Source organism: Zootoca vivipara, chromosome 3 (assembly GCF_963506605.1).
Source record: "Zootoca vivipara chromosome 3, rZooViv1.1, whole genome shotgun sequence".
Classification (NCBI taxonomy): Eukaryota; Metazoa; Chordata; class Lepidosauria; order Squamata; family Lacertidae; genus Zootoca; species Zootoca vivipara.
The window spans coordinates 207,869-231,886 of NC_083278.1; the positions used below are offsets into that span (position 1 = coordinate 207,869).

General features: G+C 43.5%; 1 protein-coding gene and 1 long non-coding RNA gene across 4 annotated transcripts; one reads left to right on the forward strand and one right to left on the reverse strand.

The window, feature by feature from the left end:
- Positions 1-27: 27 nt before the first annotated feature.
- LOC118082633 (uncharacterized) lies at positions 28-4,098 on the forward strand. 2 transcript variants are annotated; one of them, XR_004692291.2, is made up of 3 exons: positions 28-231; positions 1,625-1,758; positions 3,520-4,098. It is a non-coding gene; the product is annotated as an uncharacterized LOC118082633 (long non-coding RNA). The 2 variants fall into 2 exon arrangements; XR_004692292.2 differs by having other exon boundaries at positions 108-739.
- RHAG (Rh associated glycoprotein) lies at positions 3,141-21,846 on the reverse strand. 2 transcript variants are annotated; one of them, XR_004692290.2, is made up of 11 exons: positions 21,541-21,846; positions 19,071-19,254; positions 15,678-15,828; positions 14,489-14,636; positions 13,292-13,458; positions 11,567-11,704; positions 10,017-10,138; positions 6,908-6,981; positions 6,158-6,231; positions 5,909-5,991; positions 3,266-3,357 (listed from the first exon to the last, which is right to left on the reverse strand). XR_004692290.2 is itself a non-coding variant. In XM_035110396.2 (10 exons), exons 1-10 carry the CDS (start codon positions 21,653-21,655, stop codon positions 3,286-3,288), a joined length of 1,245 nt encoding a protein of 414 aa, XP_034966287.1. In that variant the 5' UTR covers positions 21,656-21,844; the 3' UTR covers positions 3,141-3,285. The 2 variants fall into 2 exon arrangements, 1 of the variants encoding a protein (XP_034966287.1); XM_035110396.2 differs by lacking the exon at positions 5,909-5,991 and having other exon boundaries at positions 3,141-3,357; positions 21,541-21,844.
- Positions 21,847-24,018: the final 2,172 nt, after the last annotated feature.

The window sequence follows — 24,018 nt, forward strand, 5'->3', positions numbered from 1 at the left end:
TGCAGCGCCCTGTTGGCGGGAAGAAACCCCGACGGCCGCATCCTGCACTCACCCAGCTGCGTCTCTGGCCGGCGCGCGGAGCTCGGCAGGCGGGCCACGGAAATGGCCCGCGACACTCGGAGGTGTCCCGGCCGCGAGCAGCTCCTGCCGCGCCTCAGCAGCACCTCTTTTTTCCGGGTTGCTTATCCAGCGGCCTCCGGCACAGCGCGGCTGTGAGGTGCGGGGGCTGCCGTGAGTTTTCCTTCTTTTCTTTTCTTTTAAGAATGGGGGGGGCGCGCGCCCGAGGGATCCCTGCACCAGGGCGCCCGAGGACCTTAAGACGGCCCTGCTTCTTCCCCAACCTTATATTGCAGTCAACACTAATGTCTCACAGCCAATGTAACTGATTTGTAAGAAAGACTGTACAACCTGAAAAAGAGACAAGATATGTACATTTTAAAACCAAGAAAATCTTTAATAAAAATTAATTGAAAAGAAAAAAAGAAAGTGCACCAGTATTTCCTGAACTTTCTCCCATTGAACCCCTCACAAAGATGTTGCCATATCAACCAGCTCAACGACTGGGGTGGAGTGGAATCTGCATTTTTCTTTTTCTTCTTAATTTTTTTCTTAAAGTTTTTCTTGGGTTACAGAAGTCCTTTTTTTACAGATCAGCTTTATTCGATGCGAGACTTCACTGTTGCTAAGGTTGCCATATGTCCAGAAAAAGCCGGACATAGCCATTGGAAACAGTGTCCAGGTGAGAAAGACTGAAATGTCCAGGAAAATCCCAACGTATGTGTCATTTCTGGCAATTTCCCCTCAGAAAAAGCGCAACAATTTTGGGCAAAACTTTGCCCCCTGGATTTCCACTTTTTGAAATATGGCAACCCTAGCTGTTGTACACGGTAAAAGCTTGGGGGAGAAGCCGGGGGGGGGAGAAGGGGGATAGTTATTATGGCAGCATCATGTGGGTAACGTTGTTGTATTGTTGGGCCGTGTGTAGAATAAAGGGGAGCCACACTGGGGTGAAGGCATCCTCTTTTATTTGTCTCGCTGTGTGAGTTTCTGTTTGTTGGTTAGCTTTTAGAGTAGGACTGTTTCCCGTACAGTCTGGTACCAGTGGTCCATGTTCACTCCTGACATTCCCTCCAGTGGAAGCTGCATTTTTCTGTAGCATCTTGCTTGGTTCTCTTTTTGAGCCATTTGGAGTTAGAATCATAGAATCATAGAGTTGGAAGAGACCCCGAGGGCCATCCAGTCCAACCCCCTGCTGAGCAGGAAACACCATCAAAGCATTCTTGACATATGCCTGTCAAGCCTCTGCTTAAAGACCTCCAAAGAAGGAGACTCCACCACACTCCTTGGTAGCAAATTCCACTGCCGAACAGCTCTGACTGTCAGGAAGTTCTTCCTAATGTTCAGGTGGAATCTTCTTTCTTGTAGTTTGAATCCATTGCTCCGTGTCCGCTTCTCTGGAGCAGCAGAAAACAACCTTTCTCCCTCCTCCATATGACATCCTTTTATATATTTGAACATGGCTATCATATCACCCCCTAACCTTCTCTTCTCCCTTTCTAGTTATTTGCCTCTTTCTAAAATATGCATCTGTGTGATACAACAAACCTGTCTTTTTTACTTCCAGGGCTCAATCTGTCCCTCATGCTCTTCTGTGTGGCTGGACAGGCTTGCCAAAACAGAACAGATTCACAGAACAAAACAAAACACAAAAATCACATTCCACCCTTCTTCTGTAAGGAGCATTTGCCATGATAAAAGGTGAGACATTCAGCATCAGACAAGGAAGGGTGGAGCTTACCAGGGTAAAAGGGGCGTGGGACACCTCCCCAGGAAGAAAGGTATCCTTTTAAAACTGAGGTTTGAGCAAGGGCTTTTGGGAAGAAGAAAAGGAGGTGCCAAAACTGCATGAGGGGGTGGAAGGTCAGAACCATATTGGGGGCTGGCTGAAGGCAAACTAGGACAGAGGCACAGAGATGCCTTGGAGTCCAATGTTGCACTGGGGTGGGGAACAAGCAGTGCTGCAGTCCTCCACTGAAATATGTGTAAAATGAACCAAATTTCTTAAAGACACACCAGTCTCTGCCATGTCTTGATTCCCTACAGAAACATGACCCTGGCTAAGCTCCTGAAACCCAGCTGGCATCTTGCTAATGATCAGAAGAGATTGGAGGTGGTGTGCAACCTATGTAACAAACAGTGCTATTGTTCTGGCAGAACTCCGTGGTACACAACAGTGGCACGTTTTATATATATATGTAGGGGGAAAGCTGAAGGCTGATTGCCAAAAAAATTGATGCTTTTGAATTATGGTGCTGGAGGAGACTCTTGAGAGTCCCATGGACTGCAAGAAGATCAAACCTATCCATTCTGAAGGAAATCAGCCCTGAGTGCTCACTGGAAGGACAGATCGTGAAGCTGAGGCTCCAATACTTTGGCCACCTCATGAGAAGAGAAGAATCCTTGGAAAAGACCTTGATGTTGGGAAAGATGGAGGGCACAAGGAGAAGGGGACGACAGAGGACGAGATGGTTGGACAGTGTTCTCGAAGCGACCAACGTGAGTCTGACCAAACTGCGGGAGGCAGTGGAAGACAGGAGTGCCTGGCGTGCTCTGGTCCATGGGGTCACGAAGAGTCGGACGTGACTTAACGACTAAACAACAAAAACAAGGGGAAAAGCACTAGTCATGAGTTAACTCTTTCCATCTTTTGAAGTGTCTCAAATGAATTGTATGGCTTGTATTTCAGTTTCTTTGACTACAGTGGTACTATTTCCGATTACTCAGTACCACCATCATCAATAGCTAATGTTTCTTTTATGCAGCTGGTGCCCAGATTAGGATTTTTAAACTTAACTACCCAGTACCAATATTATGGTGGAAAGAGTTGAGTTAAATGAAGTATCTATGAAAAGAGGCACTAAATTATAGCATCTGGCTTCACTTTAGGGTCTGTGTGATCAACTCCAGGAGATTGCAGCTTGCGTGTGAAGTCACTTGTGACTTAGCGTATTTATTTTATCAGTAAACATTCTCTCAAATTATTTTGCTGCCAGGTTCTGAATACATTAGAAACACAACCGTTAAGTGGGTACTAGTGCTGTAATGTGTGAATGTGCATAATATTAATACTAGTCCAGAAAAACATTTTGCTCTGGTTTTATTTTTGCAGTAAATTAAAGCAGATATAAGCTGAAAAAACAACAACAATGCATGGTCCAGTTATTTCACCGGAAACAGAAAACACCTTTGGGAAAATAGCTAAATATGTATAGTTCCTTCTGTGCTTCAATGCTGAGCTTGCTGTGGCTCTCTTGGTAAATGATAACTGCTCTCCCATGATGGCTCTTCAATGGGAACCTAGAAGGAAACCAGACAATATGTTCAAGTAGATAGAATTTAGTTGGTAGCCAAAGGACGCTACACCACACATACCAAAATCTAAAGTGAGTTCAATATCTTTTTTTGTAACCCTTTAAACCATTGTGACAAACAAGATTAAACTGTTATGTTTTTGTGCAGGTTAGCTACTGCTGAAAACTGTAAACGGGATTGTTGGAGCAATGATAGATGGTTGATCGGTTCAGAAAGTTCCAGAGCTGGGATTTTAATCTATCGCCTCCGGACTGCTACTAGTTTCCAACAATGAGTTCACTTCAAAAGAGAAACCCACTTCAAAGACAACTTGCAGGGGGATTTAGCTGCATTCTTTAAACTCCTTGTACAGGTATCATCCCATTTTTTTTAAACGTGATTTGCTATTTCTGTCAGTTTCCTGCTGTACAAGGTAACATGTAGAAGAGCTCTTCCTTTAAAAGTGGGCCAAAGGCAGTCTTCTGCCTGACTTTTTAAGCCTCCCTTGAGAAATTCAAAAGATGTGATCCTTTTTCACCTGTCTATGGGGACATGCCTTTTTACTGAATCTTCAACAAGAGATACCAGTTAACTTGCACATTTGTGGGAAGAACATCAGTTGCCTGTCCAAGTCCATTGAAAATGGGAGTGAAACCAATTTAAAATATTGCTGAAAGAAAATCACAGCTTCACAGTGATGAACATTCTGCTGTCCTGAATCTGCCATTTGCTGCCCGGGGGGGGGGGGGGAGGAGCTGACTTAAAAACAAAACAAAAATACCAAATATGTTATATGTGACCAGGCATTTACTAGTGATGTGCATGAGAGAACTGTGAGGTCAGAAAGATGAAGAGGTTTAAGGTGGTGGCTCGGGTGCAGAGAGAGTGCTATGCTCTCTAAGGTGCGGAGGGAGGAAAGGGAATTCAGAGAGACCTGTGGGGTGGGAAAACAAGGGCAAAGCAGGGGGTGGGTGAGCTATGGGGTTCAGATGGGTTGGTGCCTACACTATGGAGTCCAAATAAAGGATACAAAGGAGCTCTATGGGAGGTTAATAGAGAACAGGGTAATGGAAAATACTGTTGCGTGTCAAGGTCACAGGACATAATTCACACATCACACAGCAATTTAAGTTTAAGGTTTCTGGCATTATTTTGGCCACAACTTTATTTAAAATACAACCAAATGTGAGTGGTTGCTTAGGCATTGGTTCATCCATCTGTCCCCCGCCCTGGGACAGATCTGACATCCCTAGCCATCTGTTGGATTTTTTGAATAGTCAAGTTACTTTAGAGCCGGTCTAATGTAAATACTGTCTGTTTAAGAGAAACAGGTGTCGGTGATTTCTGTTAATTGCTCACAGGCATGGGCTCTGCTCCTTGTATATAAGGCTCTGCCAGAAAGCTTTCTGTATCTTTCAGTTTGATTTATCTCTTAGTTAGATCTCTTAGTAGATCACCCTCTCAGTTGAATGTATCTCTCAGTTAAATATCTCAGTGTGACTTAATTCTTAGTTTAAGAGATTCCCAGTTGAATCTTAATAAGAGAGACTCTCAGTTTAAGAGATTCCTTAGTTGAATCTTAATATGAGAGTTGTTTAGTTATAAAGCTAGTTTGCTGTTAATTCTTGGGTAGTTTAATGGGAGTTATGTGGGAGTTTGTGGGAGGTTTGGAATGGTTGGAAGGTTGGAATGTGGGTAGATAAAGTTGCTAAGAGAGAAAGCATTTATCTTTAGTTTAAAGTCTCTTTAGAGTCAGTTTGTTTTTCAGTTAAAGAAACCCAACCGTTTGTATTTTCATCTGTATACTTTTACAAGTGTACAGCTAGTAAGGGGTTTCATACAAGGGAGATAATTCCCTATGCTCTTGGTGGTGTTTTCTTAGCCAGGTCGACTTCTGACTGCATATACTGCGTGAAGCGTTCTTTAAAGGGCCGCTGGAAACTGGGATATATGGTTTAGGTTAAGCAGGTTTCAATACCCAGTATTCTCCAATATTATTCTTTTATATATATTTTCCAAAATTATCTAGGGAAGTCAGTAGATAAACACCCCCTGAGAGAGGATGGAGCTGTGGGTCAGGGCCCTTCAGCTCTCCCCGAATGTTCCCCAAGGCTCTTGCTCTTGCACTGGCAAAAGTGAAACTAAAAGCTGCCCACAGGAATTTATACCCGCTATCGCTATCAATCATTAACTTGCAACATGACTTTTCCCCCAGCCACAAAACTGTCCAATCGCCCCGTGGCCATTTAGACTAAACTGGCCAGCAACCCCAGGGGATTTTCTGTTCACCCTTCCGCAACACATGCTCTCAATGAATAGAGAACACGATTTATAATTGTAATACGAAAAGCCTCCCCATGCGTAACTTAGGAATGCAGTAAAGACTTTCAAAAGCTGGACACCAGGCTTCACACTAAAGTTCAGCTAGCCTAGAATTTGAAAGTGGAGACAATGGTGGAGAGTTTCCCCTTTATCTGTTTTTTTAAATACTTTAATAAAACCTTATTGAAAAGAAAAAGGAAGAAAACCAAGCAATCCCCACACAATAAACTCTAACCTGTGAGATTTCTAAAACTCTGGGTTGAAGAAACTACAGCACAGCTTTCTACGCCCTGGGAATCCCAATTAGGCAAATGTGATCTGGAAAAGAGCACTACAAAGTGGAGCCATTTATTAAGAAATTGGAAGCAAACTTGATTGCTCTGGATGGACCAGAAAGAGACATTGGCACTGGCTATCTAATCATGCTGATACCGTGAAAGAAAAATGCTATTTTTATGCACTCAGTTGTATTATTCTGTCCTACCTCCCAATACACGGAGTCGTCATAGCAGTTCTGATCAGGTGGTTGCTCCCAGAAAGGCAAATGTAGAATCAGTCCTGCATTAGGGAGCGGGGAGCGGGGAAGACAGCCATAGTTAGAAACATCCCATAACAGATTTTATATAACAACAGTAAGATGGAATATTGGAGAAATGCCACAGAAACCTCATTAGCCTATAATCTCATCAATTTGTGCCCCCCAAGTAAAATTTAGGTTTAACATTAGCTTTGTGTATTTTAATTCAACTTGAAGCAATAGAATGTTCAGGGGACTTCTGTTTTCTTCCTAGTGCAATTATATTTCACACTAGATTCTACACAGTAAAACAGACACACTTGTAAGGAGGTTTCCAGATTGTGGTTTAATATTTCTAAATATGTCATTGGCAAGTGATTGTTGTTGTTTTTCCAAAAAAAACCACCTTGGGCTTTCCACGCACTCTTTCAGCACCTGTTTCAAACATCTTTCAAGCCTATCCAGAGACATAGAAGCAGACGCGTTTTAACGTTTTTTTTACTTTTATTCTTCTTTTTCTTTAAATATTTTTAATGGTCTTAAACTGTTTTTATTAATCGTTTTAACACTTCTTGCAAACTGCTTAGAGGTTTTATTACAACTGAATGACATATTAATGCTGTTATAAATAGATAAATGGGGTGCAGCCACCCCACAACAAACCCCCGTCTGAAAACAGCCTCAGATGGCACCCATAAGGGCCTGTATTTTACTGACCTGTCAAAGCTCCTCCTGTCAAAGCAATTGCAATGGAGCACCCCAGAGCAGCAGCCTGCATACCAGTCGATAAACTGTAGGATGAGGAGATAAAATACATATTGCATCACATTCACCCATGATGAGTGGAATTTGTTAGGTGTGTTCTTTGGGACACAAAACACATGTAGCTGTTTTAAAATAATGTGGCTGTCCAATATCCAGTGGTCCCCTAGCTGCCTTCAGGACAGGAAGGAGCAGGCTCAATGTTCACTCCTTTTGTCTCCCCTTTCAGCAGGCAAGGCCCAAAAGGGTGTCCCCCGCCAGCCAAGAAAGAAGGGGAAAGTGAAGCTCTACAATGGACGCAAGTGGGGTGGTGGAGAGGAATCAACCTTACCAGATAGTTGAAATGGGACTCAAAGGCCATTGGGGTGGGGGAGAAGAGGCCTGTTCTGAATCATGCTGAGTGGGTGCAGAGCCCAAGAGACCCCGGAGGGCAACCCCTGACATTTGCTCCATAGGAGTTGGAGGGGACCAGCGTGCCTCCAATTTGCCACGAGGGTGCATTAGGGGTGGCATGGGGGGGGATGCCAAGGAGGCGGCAGTCCAATGCACTCCTTGCTGCCTGTAAGGGGAAGGGCTTATAGAGAACAGCCCATCTCCAAGCAGTCATGAAAGCGAAGGGACGGATGAGGAAAGTCAGGAGACGGAAAGGGAGTGCCAGACCTCTGGCAACATCCAGGAGCCCCTGCTCCACAGGCAGGAAGAGAGGGAGAGGGAAAGAGAGGAGAGGACACAGGCAGAACGCAGACCCTTCCCCCTGACTCCGGAATTGAGGAGGAGGAGAAAGGGGAGGAGATTCGCTGTCCCGAGGCTTTTATGTTGGTCCAAATCGTGGAAGGGGGCAGTGCTGGATTCTGATTCGGAATGAGAAGACGTGAAACCAACAGCTCACTACACTGTAAATAATGTGCACTAATAAAGACTTTTGAAAGACAAGTACGGTATGTGGAAGGTTGTTACTCAGGAGTAGTCGCAATAATCCCTGACGCTGCCCCTATGCATCCTGCCACCCAAGGCGGTCTCCTCATGGGTGGGCTGATCCTGCTTATAAGAAGGGAAGAGGGAGAAGCCCCCCAACCTGTAGAAAGCTCAACTAGCCTATGTGATTTGTGAAAGGGAGAACGGAGAATACTAGTGGAGTATAATTTGCTTTACAAGATGTTGACATTTTCTTGACGGATCCATTTCCCCTCACTCAGCTAATAAATGAAAGGAAGCAAACATGTGACTCTTTCTCTGTGGATAGAGAACCCTCTTGGTGCTAATGGCAACAGGGACAGAATGTCGACATTTCTCCCACCCACAGGATGACCCTGCTGACTGGGCAGGCCCCATCTAGTGTGTCCTAGGAACCTTTGCACCTTCTTATCCCAAACACAGGTGTTTCTAACCTGTTGAATCCTGAGGTTGAATCCTGAAAAAGACAAAAGTACTGTTTTGGGGGGACAGGAGGCGGGGAGGTGTGGAGGACTCCCTGGTCCTGAATGGGGTAACTGCGCCCCTAAAGGACCAGCTGCACATTCTGGACTCACAGCTGTCCATGGAGGCGCAGGTCAATTCTGTGTCCAGGGCAGCTGTCTATAAGCTCCATCTGGTACGCAGGCTGAGACCCTACCTGCCTGAGGGCTGTCTCGCCAGAGTGGTGCATGCTCCAGTTATCTCCATCTTGGACTACTGCAACGCACTCCACGTGGAGCTACCTTTGAAGATGACCCTTAAACTGCTACTAATCCAGAATGTGGCAGCTGAACAGGTGCCTGGGAGCAGCCACCGAGACCACATAACACCAGTCTTGAAAGATCTACATTGGCTCCCAATACATTTCCGAGCAATTCAAAGTGTTGGTGCAGACCTTTAAAGCCCTAAACGGCCTTGGTCCAGTATACCTGAAAGAGCGTTTCCACCCCATCATTCTGCCCGGACACTGAGGTCCAGTGCCAAGGGCCTTCTGGCAGTTCCCTCACTGTGAGAAGCGAAGTTACAGGGAACCAGGCAGAGGGCCTTCTCTGTAGTGGCACCCGCTCTGTGGAACACCCTCCCACCAGATGTCAAAGAGAAAAACAACTCCCAGACTTTTAGAAGATATCTGAAGGCAGCCTTGTTTAGGGAAGCTTTTAATGTTTGACGGACTATTGTTTTTTAATATTCTGTTGGAAGCCACCCAGAGTGGCTGGGGAAACCCAGCCAGATGGGCGGGGTATAAATAATAAATTGTTGTTGTTGTTGTTAAATTTCAATCCTGCCTTTCTTCCTAAAGGAGCCCACGACGGCAAAGACACCAGTAACAAAACAATACAAATAATTTTTTTAAAAAAATTAAAAATATTTTGAAACAATAAAAACCTCTAAAAATATGTGGTGCTAATTCAGGGAGGGAATGAAGTGAGTATGGGGCAAAAGTTCGGTTCAGTTTGCAGTTTAGAGCAAACTTAACTACTTTTGCACTTCCTGAAAAAAGACACAAATTGAAATGCAGTTATTCTTTTAAATTTACATTTCAAAGTTCTCCAGCCAAATAATATATTAGGAGAAAGTGCACATAAGAATTCATATACTGGTGAAAATAACATGAAATGCAGTATGTAAGAGAAAATTGCTTGCAAGAGTATACAAAGTGAGAGGAACACATTATAAAGCTCTGGGCAATTTTCAAAAGGACTTTAAAATGAGTAAATTGAAAAGTGATGTGGAATGTAGAGAGCTGACCTTAAGATTGGGGGGGAAGTGAGAAAATGAGAGAAAGTGGAACTGAAACATTCTGTTCTTCTACACTATCTTGGGCTTGTGATCTGTTGAGATTCCTGCATTGCAGGGGGTTGGACTAGATGACCTCGGAGATCCCTTCCAACTCTACAATTCTATGATTCGAATCTGTGCTCTAGATTAGATCTGTGCTCTAACACTGCTCCTACAAAGGCAAAGTGGTTGCATGCCAATAAGGCAATCTAAAAGCAGCTTTTCATACATTCTTAGTTTGGCCATTTTTGTCATCTGTCAAAACTTAGTTTACAACCAATTTAAAAATGTTATTTTACTAGCAGATAGAACCTGATTCTATGCAACTCACTTGTTCTCGACTTGTAAAGCAGCTGCAATGATACTTGCAATGCCTCCCAAAAGGCCAGGTAAGCCATGCAGGTTATGGACTCCACAGGTGTCTTGAATCTTCAGCTTTGAGGCAAAGAAAGGCTGTAAGGAAACAAAAGGTTATTTCCAAGTCACTGTAAAGCAGGGTATCTAGAAAGAACATAAAGGTTGTTCTTCCTTATTTTCACAGGTTGTCTTACATGATCAAAGAGCAAATTTGCACAACATAAAACGACACCACAGTATCCTGCAATATAATCTACATTTTGGAAAGGTCTCCCTCGGGAGGTGGTGGACTCTCCTTCCTTGGAGGTTTTTAAGCAGAGGTTGGATGGCCTTCTGTCATGGATGCTTTTGCTGAGATTCCTGCATTGCAGGGGGTTGGACTAGATGACCCTTGGAGTCCCTTCCCATTCTGTGATTTATTAATCATCTCAAAAATATTTCCCTAGATAGGATACAACATAGTAACATCTTTAGACAACTGAATTTGAGGCTGTGACCGTGCAAGGGAGGAGTAATGGTGGAATGGGAAGAAGCTGTTTCTGGCTTTAGTAAAACTACTGATTCAGAATCCAACACAATTTTCCTTGCCACCCGACAGGACAAGTCTCCCCATATGGTAAGAAAAAACAGTTGCGCACCTGTATGTTTGCAACAAGGCAAATTCCCGGTATGACCTGGGGGACGTTTTTCTTTCCCACTCCAAATGTGGAAATCAGTCTGACAAAAGCTGTCTCCAGCCATTCAAAAGAATGTGTGAGAGCTCAAATTGTGTAAGGCATGAATTCCCACTGCCTTCAGGTGCTGAATGGTGTGAAGCTCAGGAGAGAAGCTGGCCTGCTCGAGGGCAATTGAATGGGACTTTCACTCAACAGCAACCATCAGGTCCAGTATACCTGAAGGAGCGTCTCCTCCCCCGTTCTGAGGTCCAGCTCCGAGGGCCTTCTGGCGGTTCCCTCGCTACGAGAAGCTAAGTTAGGGAACCAGGCAGAGGGCCTTCTCGGTAGTGGCACCCACCCTGTGGAATGCCCTCCCACCAGAGGTCAAAGAGAACAACAATTACCAGACCTTTAGAAGGCATCTTAAGGCAGCCCTGTTTAGGGAAGCTTTTAATGTTTGATGGATTTCTGTATTTTAATGTTTTGTTGGAAGCCGCTCAGAGTGGCTGGGGGAACCCGGCCAGATGGGCAAGGTATAAATATTATTATTATTATTATTATTATTATTATTATTATTATTATCATCATCATCATCATCATCATCTTTAATTGTGGCAGGCCCTGATGTACCAAAGTAAATTTATCTAGATACCAGACTAAGTCAGGATTATATTGAAATTTCCCATTACTCACTTTGATTGGCTTTGAAAACACACTCAGAAAGGAGCAGAATCCTGGCAACATGAGCCACAGCAATAACTGTTAAGTAAACTATCAAGCACAGCTTGGATTTTGGCCTACTCAGTGTGGTGTGAAAATTCTCTTATCAAAGGTAGGAGAAATCTAAAAAGAACAACGTAGCACTCACAGTCAAGTATTTGAATCCAACAACTGAGATGAATCCAGCTGTGCTGCCAATTAACATTGCACCGAAAGGCAAGATGTTCAGGTCAGCACAGGAACCCACAGCAACTCCTCCTGCCAAGGTAGCATTTTGAATGTGCACCTGTTGGGGCACAACATATCGACACGTTATATTACACCCGTAAAACCAAGAGACCATTTGCCTTTCCTGTAATTGACTAGTACTGCAGGATAGTTGCAAAGGAATTTGCAAAGATGGCATTCAAAATGCAGTTGCAGAAATAATTGATCTAAAGCTGGACTTGGCATCCTCATGTGGCCAGGGCAGAGCTGCCAAGTTTTCCCTTTTCTCGCGAGGAAGCCTATTCAGCATAAGGGAATTTCCCTTTAAAAAAGGGAGAACTTGGCAGCTATGGACCAGGGGCACATTTCACTTAAGCATGCAGGGGCCCAGAACGCCACCTTTGCGTAAGTGGGGAGTCACCTGTAATGCAGAAATTAGATGTGACCAGCAAGCCAACCAGAATTTCATTCTGCTGTAAGTAGTTCACAGAGTTACCCTCTTTCCCTCACCCATAAAAGTCCATGGATAGAAGCTATTTTATAGCCTGCTGGTACGGCTCATTATACTTCTGTATCTCCTGCCCGAGGGTAGAAGATTAAAGAGGTGCTGGCTGGGGTGTGAATAGTCCCTGAGAACTCGCTCTCCTAAGGCAACGATCCTTTGCGATGTCATCTAGTGGGCTCAGGGGACAGCCCATGATATAATGTGCTGTGTTCACCACCCTCTGTAAACACTTTCTGTCCGTGGCTGTCAAGCCAACATACCACACTGTGATACAACATGAGAGGACACTTCCTATTGTGGACCAGTAGAAGGAGGTAATCAGTTGTTGTTTAACATTGTTAACATTTCACAAGACCCTGAGGAAATGGAGTCTCTGTTGGGCCTTCCTAACCACCTGAGTTATATTGTTTTTCCAAATGAGGTCTTCACTAAGGTAAACTCCCAGGAATTTAAAGGAAGAGACTCTCTCTCTCTCTCTCTCTCTCTCTCTCTCTCTCTCTCTCTCTCTCTCTCTCTCTCTCTCTCTCTCTCTCTCTCCACACACACACACACACACACACACACACACACACACACCGATATACAATGGGGCTAGTTCCCCTCTCTTCCTCCAAAAGTCCAACACCATCTCCTTTGTCTTGTTAATATTTCGGTGCAAGTTATTCTCTAAGCATCATGTAGATACTTTTTGAAACTCCCCCCTGTACGCTGATTCATTTCCACCTGTAATTAGACCCATTATGGTAGTATTGTCTGCATACTTAATAATTACAGTGGATGGATCAGATTAAATACAGTCATATGTGTACAATGAGTACAGGTAGGGATTCAGCACACATCCCTGTGGGGTGCCAGTGCTGAGATTCAGGGAGGTTGATGTAACAGGCCCAATCCTCACTGCTTGTGTCCGATCCCTCAGAAAGTCTTTAATCCAATCACAGATGGTAGAAGAAAGATTGTGCACAATAAGCAAAATTGCATGCAAAAATCTGTATATTAAGAGAATCCAAATGCTGATGATTTTTTGTGATGACTTTCTTGAGTTGCAAACAGATGTGGAAATGTGAACAGAATTTAGAGAGTAGAGAAATGAGAAACCCCTACATAAATGAGTGGTTGTTAACGGTGATGGATATGCATCGTGTTCAAGACAAAGCTTACCATGTCCAGTTTTCCTCTGCCTTCCAACAGGATAGAGGTGGCGAATGCTGTGAGCGTACCAGCTGCCAAAGCAAAGTATGTGTTGATGATCGCTTTTTGCTGGGCATCTTCTGTTGCTGCAATTGCTGAGTTAAAACTGGGCCAAAACAGCCAGAGGAAAAGGGTACCTACATAAATAATTTTTTTTAAAAAATGCAGAATGTCATTAATTAACCTCCTCTGGTCTTCTTTGAAGGACATTGGAAGCTGGTCAGACCATTCCCAGGTAGCTCCCTGTATTCTCAACTCTGATGACTCCCAAAGGTCCCAGGGAGAGATCTTCCCCATCCTCTGTTGCCTGGTCCTCTTGACCAGTGATTCTGGGAATGGAATCTTGCTATAGTTTTCTTCCCTACAGTTATCATACACTTAGTCCAATGTGACCACCTGAACTATCATTGCACTGGTACACCAATACTAGTGTTACATCATGCCTGGAAAAATTGTGTCAGGGCAGCACTTTGGACTTCATCCAGAACACTTAAAGGTAAAAGGTGAAGGGACCCCTGACCGTTAGTCGCGAACGACCCTGGGGTTGCGGCACTCATCTCACTTTATTGGCCAAGGGAGCCGGCATACAGCTTCCAGGTCATGTGGCCAGCATGACAGTGCCGCTTCTCGCGAACCAGAGCAGCACACGGAAACGCTAGTTACCTTCCCGCTGGAGCAGTACCTATTTATCTACTTGCACTTTGATGTGCTTTCGAATTGCTAGGTTGGCAGGAGCTGGGACCGAGCAACAGGAGCTCACCCCGTCGTGGGGATTCAAACTGCCGACCTTCTGATTGGCAAGCCCTAGGCTCTGTGGTTTAGACCACAGTGCCACCCGCGTCCCAATGACTTAGTACAGCCGTATACCTTAGAAACATGCCACAAGTCCACATCACTTGGAGAAGTGAGACAACTGTTTCTATCAATCCAAAAGCTGGAATTAAAATTGCCTAATGTATGTGGCATCAGGCCTTCGTGGTTCTTTCATACAGACCTAATTACCCGAGTCTCCTGGCATAACTGGATCAGAACCCTTGACCATGCAGTAATGCCAGGCAAGGCATCAAATGATAAATCGCTTTTGTTGGCCACCTTCATGGTATGATATGTTTCTTCTCCAAAGTATCATGAAAATTGATTCATAATAGAAAGAATCCTCCTACTCACCAATCATAGCAAACATGTCGGAATGGTAAACAGAACCTTCATTTTTATGTCCATCTCTCAGAGCAGGGCGGTATATGACCCGAGATACTGCTAGCCCAAAATAGGCTCCAAAAGCATGAATAGTCATGGATGCACCAGTATCAGTGGCCTGCAAAAAAGCATAATTAGTTGCAACAATTAGTTGTTAATCCTAACCATGTAGCATGCTGAACTGCTGTCTTAAAGCCAAGTTCCCCCGCTGTAACGACTGCCGTCATAAGAGAGTGAAAAATTCAGATAACTATGACTGTGAATACGTGGGATCCTTCCAACCGAATCCTTTTAATTTCAAGTTTCTGGTGCCAGTGCACAAGTATGGAGTATGCAAGGCTCCCTCTCTCCCTCCTTGTCTGTAGACAATGTCTGGTGGCTACATAGGAGAGGGGGGTTAAGTTGGGGAGGTTGGTTGGCTTGTTGAGGTGCATAATCCTCTCTCCTAAAGCCGGAGGAGAAACAGCTGTTAGGTTTATTATTACTACTACTACTATATCAGGCTTCTGGAGTTAGAAACTGATGGGCAGATAGAGATGGGGGAGAAAAATGCACCATTTTCTTTCTAAGGAGGAAGTGCGTTTTGTCAGTCCTAGCAAGCCAGGTCAACATTGGCACATGCAAGGTGCTGAGCTGTGCTTTTGCCCTGATGGTGTGATTTCAACCATGTGAAAGTGAACAGGACCAAAATGTAAAAGTGAGCATGGCAAGAATGTCAGTTCTCAGGACTGCCTTCCAGAGGGGTTTTCCATGCAACACTATTTCAAATCATTTTAAACATTCATTATTCATTATATTCTCTCTCTCTCTCTCTCTCTCTCTCTCTCTCTCTGACAGATTGCAGGGGATCTTTTGGCATGGCAGCATCAATGCAAGGTTCCTGAAGGAGTGATCATTAAATGACAGTCAAATGTTGCTGTTCTTCTTGAATTCAGGAGCAGCTGGTGTGTTTGGGGCGAGCTGCTTTCCTGACCCCACCCCACTAGACACTACGGCACAAATTAAGCTTCAACGCAGATGAAACAGAGAACAATTGTAAGCACAAAGCCTTGAGGCACAACAAACTAAACAGAGATAGGATATGTTTCCACTATAAAGTACGGGCAGAATATAAGTGAACAACTTTTCTCGCTTCATATATGTCACAGAAAATTCCTACCCCTAGTACTGACGCGACAAGGTGTTCGTTGCAGGCAAAGATGGCGATTTCAAAAATGGCCATGATCAGCATCTGGATTGGACTTGTTCTCCCCAGGACAGCTCCAAAGGAAATCAGGACAGTTGCTGTGCTGAAGTCTGCATTGATCATGCTTTCAATTTGAAGGGAATGTGGAGAATAAAAACAAAGTCAGGTATGACATCATAGATGTTCAGAGACCAGGATGAAGTGGCATGATGATGCTATCCTATGCCTAAACAGATGTGGCTTTGAAAGCTGTATGGGGACTGTATGAAAGATCTCAGCTACCAGTTACACCCTTCATGGTTTTTTTAACGTGCACTTAAGTTTAAGGCCATTCTTATTTTGAAGAACAAGTAGTCATGGTTCTCCAGTGCAGAATGTACTCCCAGTCTGCACCAGGAGCAGATTCCAGAGCAGGGCCCAACAGCTCCTAGTGCTTCCAAATAAAAAAAGGCCTCCAGGTAAACTCTGAAACAGCAACAACAATACTAGGAACATTATACAGTTGACCCTGAGGATCAACACAGATGTTAAAAGTAACACGTAAGACTCCCCACTCAGTGTTTCTTGTCCATCTTTTTCTTCTTTATAAAACATCCCAACCAGACATGGTTAGGGCATCTCCCTTCCCTTGCAGTTCACAATGTTGGCTGCTAATGGCAGGGAGAACCATTGTTCCTTCCTACTCTGTGTAACAAGGAGAGGAGAGGGAGAAAAGACAAGGGGCAGTGTATGCCTTAGAACAGGGGTCGGCAACGTGCGGCCCATGGGCCGGATGCGGCCCATGAAGACCGTTTTACTGGCCCACAAGCCGCCCCTGAACCAAGCTGCCTGCTCGGCGAGTCCCCCATGCACTGTGCTAAACCAGCGCAGTGTGGGGACTCGCCGAGTGGCGCCGGAAATTGCGTCTGCGCACACGCAGATACTGTAAATCACACCTGCGCATTTCCAGACGCCGAAAATTGCTTCTGCACAGGCGCAATTTTTTACGTCTAGGTATGCGCAGAAGCAATTTCCGGTGTCTAGGCATGTGCAGGCATGATTTCCATGGGAGTGATCCAGCCCATGGCCGGTAAACCTTGCCAACCCCTGCCTTAGAACATCTAGTTTGGACCCGAACCATTTGAAGGAACAAATGCAATTAATTTTAAAAATAGCCTGATGTTTATTGAATTGTTCATTGATTTGGGACTCCGAGGCCTTACCCAGACAACCCTACAAAAATGTACTTTAACCTCACATTTCCCTTTGGGTTCAATCCTCTTACAAATTCCTTTCTGGCACCATGGCAGGAAAAAGACCAGGAGAATGCTTGGCTGAGTTTGTCTTCTGTTTCCTTTGTCTCAGTTAAAAAATGGGGAGCGGAAATGCACCCAGCTTTTTGCATTCATGGGGAATATAGACATCACAACATTGCAGCAGGAAAGTGCAGGGAACGGTGTGCGCATGAGAGATGAGGTTGTGGCCAGTAGCAATGTCACGGGCAGACCTGTCTCTAATACAGGCATCCCCAAACTGCGGCCCTCCAGATGTTTTGGCCTACAACTCCCATGATCCTTAGCTAACAGGACCAGTGGTTGGGGAAGATGGGAATTGTAGTCCAAAACATCTGGAGGGCCGAAGTTTGGGGATGCCTGCTCTAATAGGTGCCTATGACATCCATAGCAGTGGAGCTGCTGGTAGCAAAGAGTATTTCATTAACAATAACCCTCTGCATTTTGGCACTGGGGAAATGTGCTGAGCAAAGATGCAAAGAACTCATTTGCAAGAGAAACACCTTGAGGGAAGATACATTAATTCCTTGCAGCAGCTGACTATGACCTGTGTAGTTTTGCACGAAAATTGCAATCACCTGGAGAGGCTCTATGAATTGAGTTAAGATATATGCTCCAAGTGAAACTCATTTTAACTGTACTTGCTTCATTTTACACTTTCATATATGTGTAAAAGTCTAATTTATTTACTTCATGACTTTTACAATATACGTGGCAATGCTATTGAAAGGGTAGTTCTAATAATATTAATGATAATAATCGTACCTCGCCCATCTAGCTGGGTTTCTCCTGCCATTATGGGGAAATGATAGTAACTAAGCAGGTCTATTGAAATCAATTTTTGCTTGATTTTATTTCTGCATAAAATTCAGTTCTAGTACCAGATGGGTGAAGGTGGCTTTAGAAGTCTCATCGAAACTTCAAAAAGAGGATGCATGGGTGAGCCTGATTTTATTTTATTTTGAATAAATTTATTAGATTTTATAAAAAGAGTTACCACAATTGTTATCAAATATCTTTTTTTGGTCCAAACTAAATGTTAAAAATCCAGAGGAAATGAAGAGAAGAGAAAAGAAGGGAATATAAACACTATTCAACTCATCCACCCCAATATAACACCCAGCACGACTACTTTCTATAAACCAACATTACATTCAGCCTTCAAACCCAAGGCGAGCCTGGTTTTAGATCACCGATTCCTAGATGCACGTTTGGCTCAGTGGCCAAATTGGGCATTTGGCCACCATTCTGGCAGTTCCCAGAAGCATGAAAAAGAGGCTGCAGAGCTCAGAATCACTTCCCAGAAGTGTTGGGCTGACCCGTCTCCTCATTTTCAGAGGACCATGAAACTGGACAGGGGGATTTTTCAGCCAGTTCCCAAAAGCCTTCTGTCAGGGAGGAGCATTGATAGGAAATAATCCCAAGAGTCTTGTGGTGCCTTAAAGCCTAACAAATGTATTCCAACACAAAGTTTATTCATGTAGAACCCTCTTCAAAAGATGCATAAACTGGTATTTTACATTGGCACGTTTATTTATTTAGGGTGTTGCTGTACTGCCTTTGGTAATGCATATAAGTGAAATTTATTAAAAAGAAAATAACTACAGAACAGCAAAGACAACAGCAAGGACAACAAAAATAGTTAAAATACCAGAATGTCCTATGCAATATCAGAGGGATATTAAACAAACAGGAGAATGGGAGAATGTTTTTGTTTTTTTGATTTTTTTCTTCAGTTTTGCTTCATGCCCAAAAGATAGGAGTAAGCAGCAACAGTGTTTTTTGGGGGGGAGGGGGGCTGAGCTGTAAAGGCCGTCTCCTTTCCCCCCGCATGCCTTGCCTCTGATGGGACAGGGACAGGCTTCTGCAGCAGATCTTAATGTCTGGGCAAGTTGATGTGGGAGACAGCAATGGTTTAAGCATGGACACCTGATCGGATGAAGCGAGCTTCAGTTTTCAAGTTTGCAAAAGCCTACAGCGCAATCCTATTTTCAGCCTTTAAGGAGCCACAGGACTCTTTTATGAATTCCTGTGGGCTTTCCAGTGACACTGGTATCTGTTAAGTGACAGGGGCTTCTCAGGATGCCTCCCTTACCTTTTAGTGTTGATGCGGATTTCATTGGAGTGCATATGCCAGAATCCTTGCATCAGGATGCCCCACTGGAGACCCAAGGCTGCAACCAGGAAGTTTATGCCAACACTGCTGAAGCCATATTTCTTCAGGAAAGTCATCAGGAAACCAAAGCCAACAAATATCATCACATGAACATCCTGAAAGACTGGAAGGAAAAGGAAGACAATGGGTTGGGCCCACGATGGGTTGCATAAATTGAAAGCTAATAATGGCCACTTGTTCCCAGTTACCTACAATGAAGAACCCTCTCTTTCCCCACAGAGCATATTTTTAAAACAAGTGCAGTCAATCATTTCTGAGAACAGGTACATGGGTAGACTATTCTCAAATATGGAAGATAAACCCCCAAACTCAGGATTAAAGATGCATATTTCTGGGAATATATTGCAATATATTTTATAAAAAGAATTAAAAAATAACAGTTGCATTAATATGTTTAAAATTCCACCTTTTTGGAGGGTAGGCGTGGGGGACCTGAACCTTCCACGGCTGTTTGTGGTCTTACGTAAGGGCATGTGGTCTCCAAAACTTTCCAAATAGAGCTGAGGAATTGATTAATTGTAATCTGAGAGATCGGACACAAAGAGTGAGGATTGGACCTGTTACATCTACCTCCCTGAAGCTCAGCACTGGCATTCCACAGGGATGTGTGCTAAGTCCATACCTGTATTTGTTATATACATATGATTGCATTTCATCTGACCCATTTACTGCAATTATTAAGTTTGCTGATGACACCACCATAATTGGGTTTAATTACAGGCGGAGACGAAACTGTGTACAGGGGGGAGGTTCAAAAGGTATCCACATGGTGCTCAGAGAACAATCTGCACCTAAACATTGGCAAGACAAAGGAGATGGTCTTGGACTTTCGGAGGAAGAAAGGGGAGATAGTCCCGTTGTATATCCAGGGGGGGCGCTGTGTGGAGAGAGTCTCTTCCTTTAAATACCTGTGAGCCCATCTTAGTGAAGACCTAACTTGGAAGGTCAATACAGCCCAGGTGGTTAGGAAGGCCCACAGAGACTTCATTTCCTAAGGGTGTTCGGAAAGAACAAGGTTGGACAGCAACTGATGATTTCCTTCTATCGGTCCACAATAGAAAGTGTTCTCTCATACTGCATTATGGTGTGGTATGCTGGTTTGACAGCCATGGACAGAGAGTCCCTACGGAGGGTGGTGAAGACAGCACACGATATTGTGGGCTGTCCCCTGAGTCCGCTAGATGTTATTGCGGGAGACCGTTGCCTCAGAAGAGCGAGGAACATTCTCAGGGATGACTCACACCCTGGCCAGCACCTTTTAAAGCTTATAGAACCATGATAAGCTACACCAGTAGGTTAAAGAACAGTTTCTACCAGTGGGCCGTGAGGCTGCTGAATGGAAGACAGCAACATTGCAGCTGACGTTCAGGGTTGGTGGTCTTATGACAGCACACAGAGTGTAACAAGGACTGAGAGATTGGGGGGGGCTCGTTTAATCTCACTGTAAACAAATGGTACACTGACAATAAAGTATTTCTATTCTATTTCTAAACAAGTTTACATATTATAACTTGTGAAATGGTTGAGCACTACATGAGTCCTTGGTACCTTTGTAATAGCACTCATTTTATGCCACCTTAAATAAACAGACACCTAAGCAAATTAATCGTGGTTTAATTGTTTATGGGACAGACAATTCATAAAATTAATTCAGTTCAATGCATATCTACTGAATCCTATTGAAAGGCTTCTGCAGAATGGATGATGAACTGCAGAAACATGACAAAAGCTATGCCTGGCTAAAGGACAGTAAGTTTTTTTTCCAGCATCAATTAAAGCTCCCAAACCCAGTGACTTTGTAGTTGAAGGAGGAAAAGTGCTAAAGCCAAAGGGTGGTTAGAAGATAGTCATTCCTATATTGTCTTGGCTGTTTTAATCTAGCATTCAGCCCTTGGGGTGTGAGCAGGCAGGAAAACAAGATAGGAGTTCAAAATGGTAAATGAGAATCCTCTGTGTTGTCTCTGAAGCCAGAAGATTTCGGATGCACAAAGCCTAAGACACTTTGAATCCCCAAATTCTGCAAAGCGGTTAGATGGAGTGAGACCTAAACAGAAACAAAACTTTAAATGACAACTTTGATGGGTCTCACATTATCACCACAAAAGCCTGCTTTCTAGAAGCAACGTGCAGCAGAAGTGAGATAGAGCCTTCTGCACCTTTACGGCCATTTGATATGCTACTAGTTTAAGGCGTACAACATGCTCACCAGGAGACAAACCAAGAAGCTCTCCAACTTTAGCTGATGAGTCTGTAGTTGTGCACCATGATGCAGCAATGCAAATAGCACCTCGCTGTACCGGAAAGCAAGTTTACGAACCAACCAAGCAGGCTTGTTCAAGAACTTGATGAGATGGCCAGTATACAAAGGTAGCAAATAGAAAACACTCACGTGGGTATACTTGTCTCCTGTCCACTGTGTCATATCCATATTTTACAAATACCCCAAATAAAATTATAATGACCACCTCCAAGAAAATGGCAAGTATGGGGAATTTGATCCTCATGGTTGTGAAGGAAGATGGATCTGTGTTGGCCAGCCTTGCAGCAGTCTGCAGACGAGTGATAATGAGAGAGAGAGAGAGGCTCAATGTTTATATTCCTTTGGGTTAAAACAGAATGACATGGCAAAAACTCACCCTTGCCCATGTCAAGCTCACTGAAAGGAGAACTTTACAAAAGTCTCCTGTCTTAGAATTTACAATTATTGTTATTTTTATACGCTGCTCTTCAACAAACAAAAAACAACCCAGGGAGGCAATATTCTGTGGGATATATAGGCTTGTAACCAAGTAGGACTAAGTCATGGCAAGGATGGAAATGTCATGAAATTATGATTCACGCTTATATGGCTTCGGAACACTTTTAATTATTATTTCTAACTGCTCCCCCCTGCATATTGTTTATAAGGTATAAAAACAGCAACTGAGACCATTTTCTTTCAGAAATGATTTGTAGTACAAAATTCAAATAGACTCCACATGGTATTTCCCAATTTGGTTGCCAGAATTGTTTCTGGGTCCAACTCAAGGTGGTTTAAAGCCTCAGATGACTTAGACCCAAATATCTGCAAGAGTCCGTCTATCCCTAGTGGCCTTCTCAGGTCTTAAGGTAACCACCCTTAAGTGAGTCATGGCACTCCAGGAGAGGCCTTTCTCTGTGGCAGCCCTTAAATTGTGGAACTGTAATGGTTTTATAGATGAGATAGATACAGATATATAGATAACTGTATACAGTAAGCCCACAACTTGCTTGCATTTAACTTGTGCACATTCAGCTTTACACATGTGGCAAAACACTTATTAAAAAACAAAAAGTGGGCAGAAAGGGGAAGGGGTTCCAGGAAAAATGACTTCGGCAACCAGGGCCGTCTTAAGCATGCCAGGCGCCCTGGCGTCGTGGTGTGGCGATCGCTCTGGCGCCCCCGCCCCATTTCTTGCCGCGGCTGGTGGGTGGGCGCAGTGCGCAGTGTGGCCACTGCGCCCCGCGCCACCCAGCCTTCCCCTAGAACCGGCCCTGTCGGCAACCCCACCAGCCATTGCATCCAATGTGTTTTGAGCATATGTGATTTTGGCTTTAGGTGCCCAGAACCAGTGCTTTTTTTCAGGCATTACTCAACAATACACAGTACCAGCACTTTTTCATTTCTTTTCTCAAATGTCCACATCCAGCAGACTATTACTGCTGCTGCTGCTGCTACAGAGGAAGAACTGTGAGGGGGGAGAAACTTTCTGTTCCTCATCATGCAATGGTGTTTCCATCTGCCTTGCCCTGGGAGCCTTTCCCAGACCATGACTCTGAGAACAGCAGCCGCAGCAGCAGCAGCAGCTGAGAAGAGAGAAGTTTTAATAGTTTTATAAGTTGTGTGTCCTTGTTTCTCAGTTTGATCCTTTAACATGGTTTTGTATGCTTTGTGGTATTTTATGCATTGTGATTTGCTGTTATTTTTATTGATTATAATTGGTAATCCTTTATTGTGGTTGATAAGTGTAAACTGTTTAATTATTATTTGCTGATGTTTAATTTTACCGTTTACTGTTAGATTCTGATGGATTGTTGAATGTTCCTTTGTTTGATATAAGTTGTTTATTTTGCAGTTATTGTGATTCTTTATATTGGATCAGATTGCTACTATTAATGTTTGATCTTTTTGTGTGTTGGAAGCCACCCAGAGTAGCTGTGGCAACCCAAGATGGGCTTATTTTGCTTTAAATACCTTATTTGTGTTCTCCAGAACAATCTTATACCTATCTACTCAGAAATAAGCCCCATTTAGTTCAATGTGCTGGGGCCTAATCCTGTGAAGTGTGTATGGGATTATAACCCCCAGCAGTATAAAGGTGGGTAAACAATTATCTTTTTATAGGGATTAAAGTTCATCATTCTGTGGTATGTGTCTACTGCGAATAATGTTTTATAGAATATAGTCAGAAGAATAAAGCTGGGCAGACAATCCCCTATTTATAAGGAAGGAAGTTCATCATTCTGTGGTATGTGTCTACTGCAAATAATGTTTTATATTAAGTGAAAAAATTTTATTATATGGATGCTTATTTTACATTTCATTTATATCGGTAATAACATTTTTATTCCTTCAAAAATGAAGCAGGTTTTTAAGTTACTAATGGCTGAACTTTTTTTGTTTAAGTTGTTCAGTTAAATTCATACTGCCCAAGTTTCAGACCAGAGATTCACCAGATCAGGACTAAGTCAATATCATTGGTACCCAAGTGGCCCTAACAAATTTGAATCAAAATCAAGTAAAATTCAAGTTTTAAGAGTTAAAATAAATTAACCCTCCCTTTGCTCCTTCGACCTTCTCCATATTACTGACAATCAGAGGTGCGTTGTTCTTACTGAAAGAAAAGAA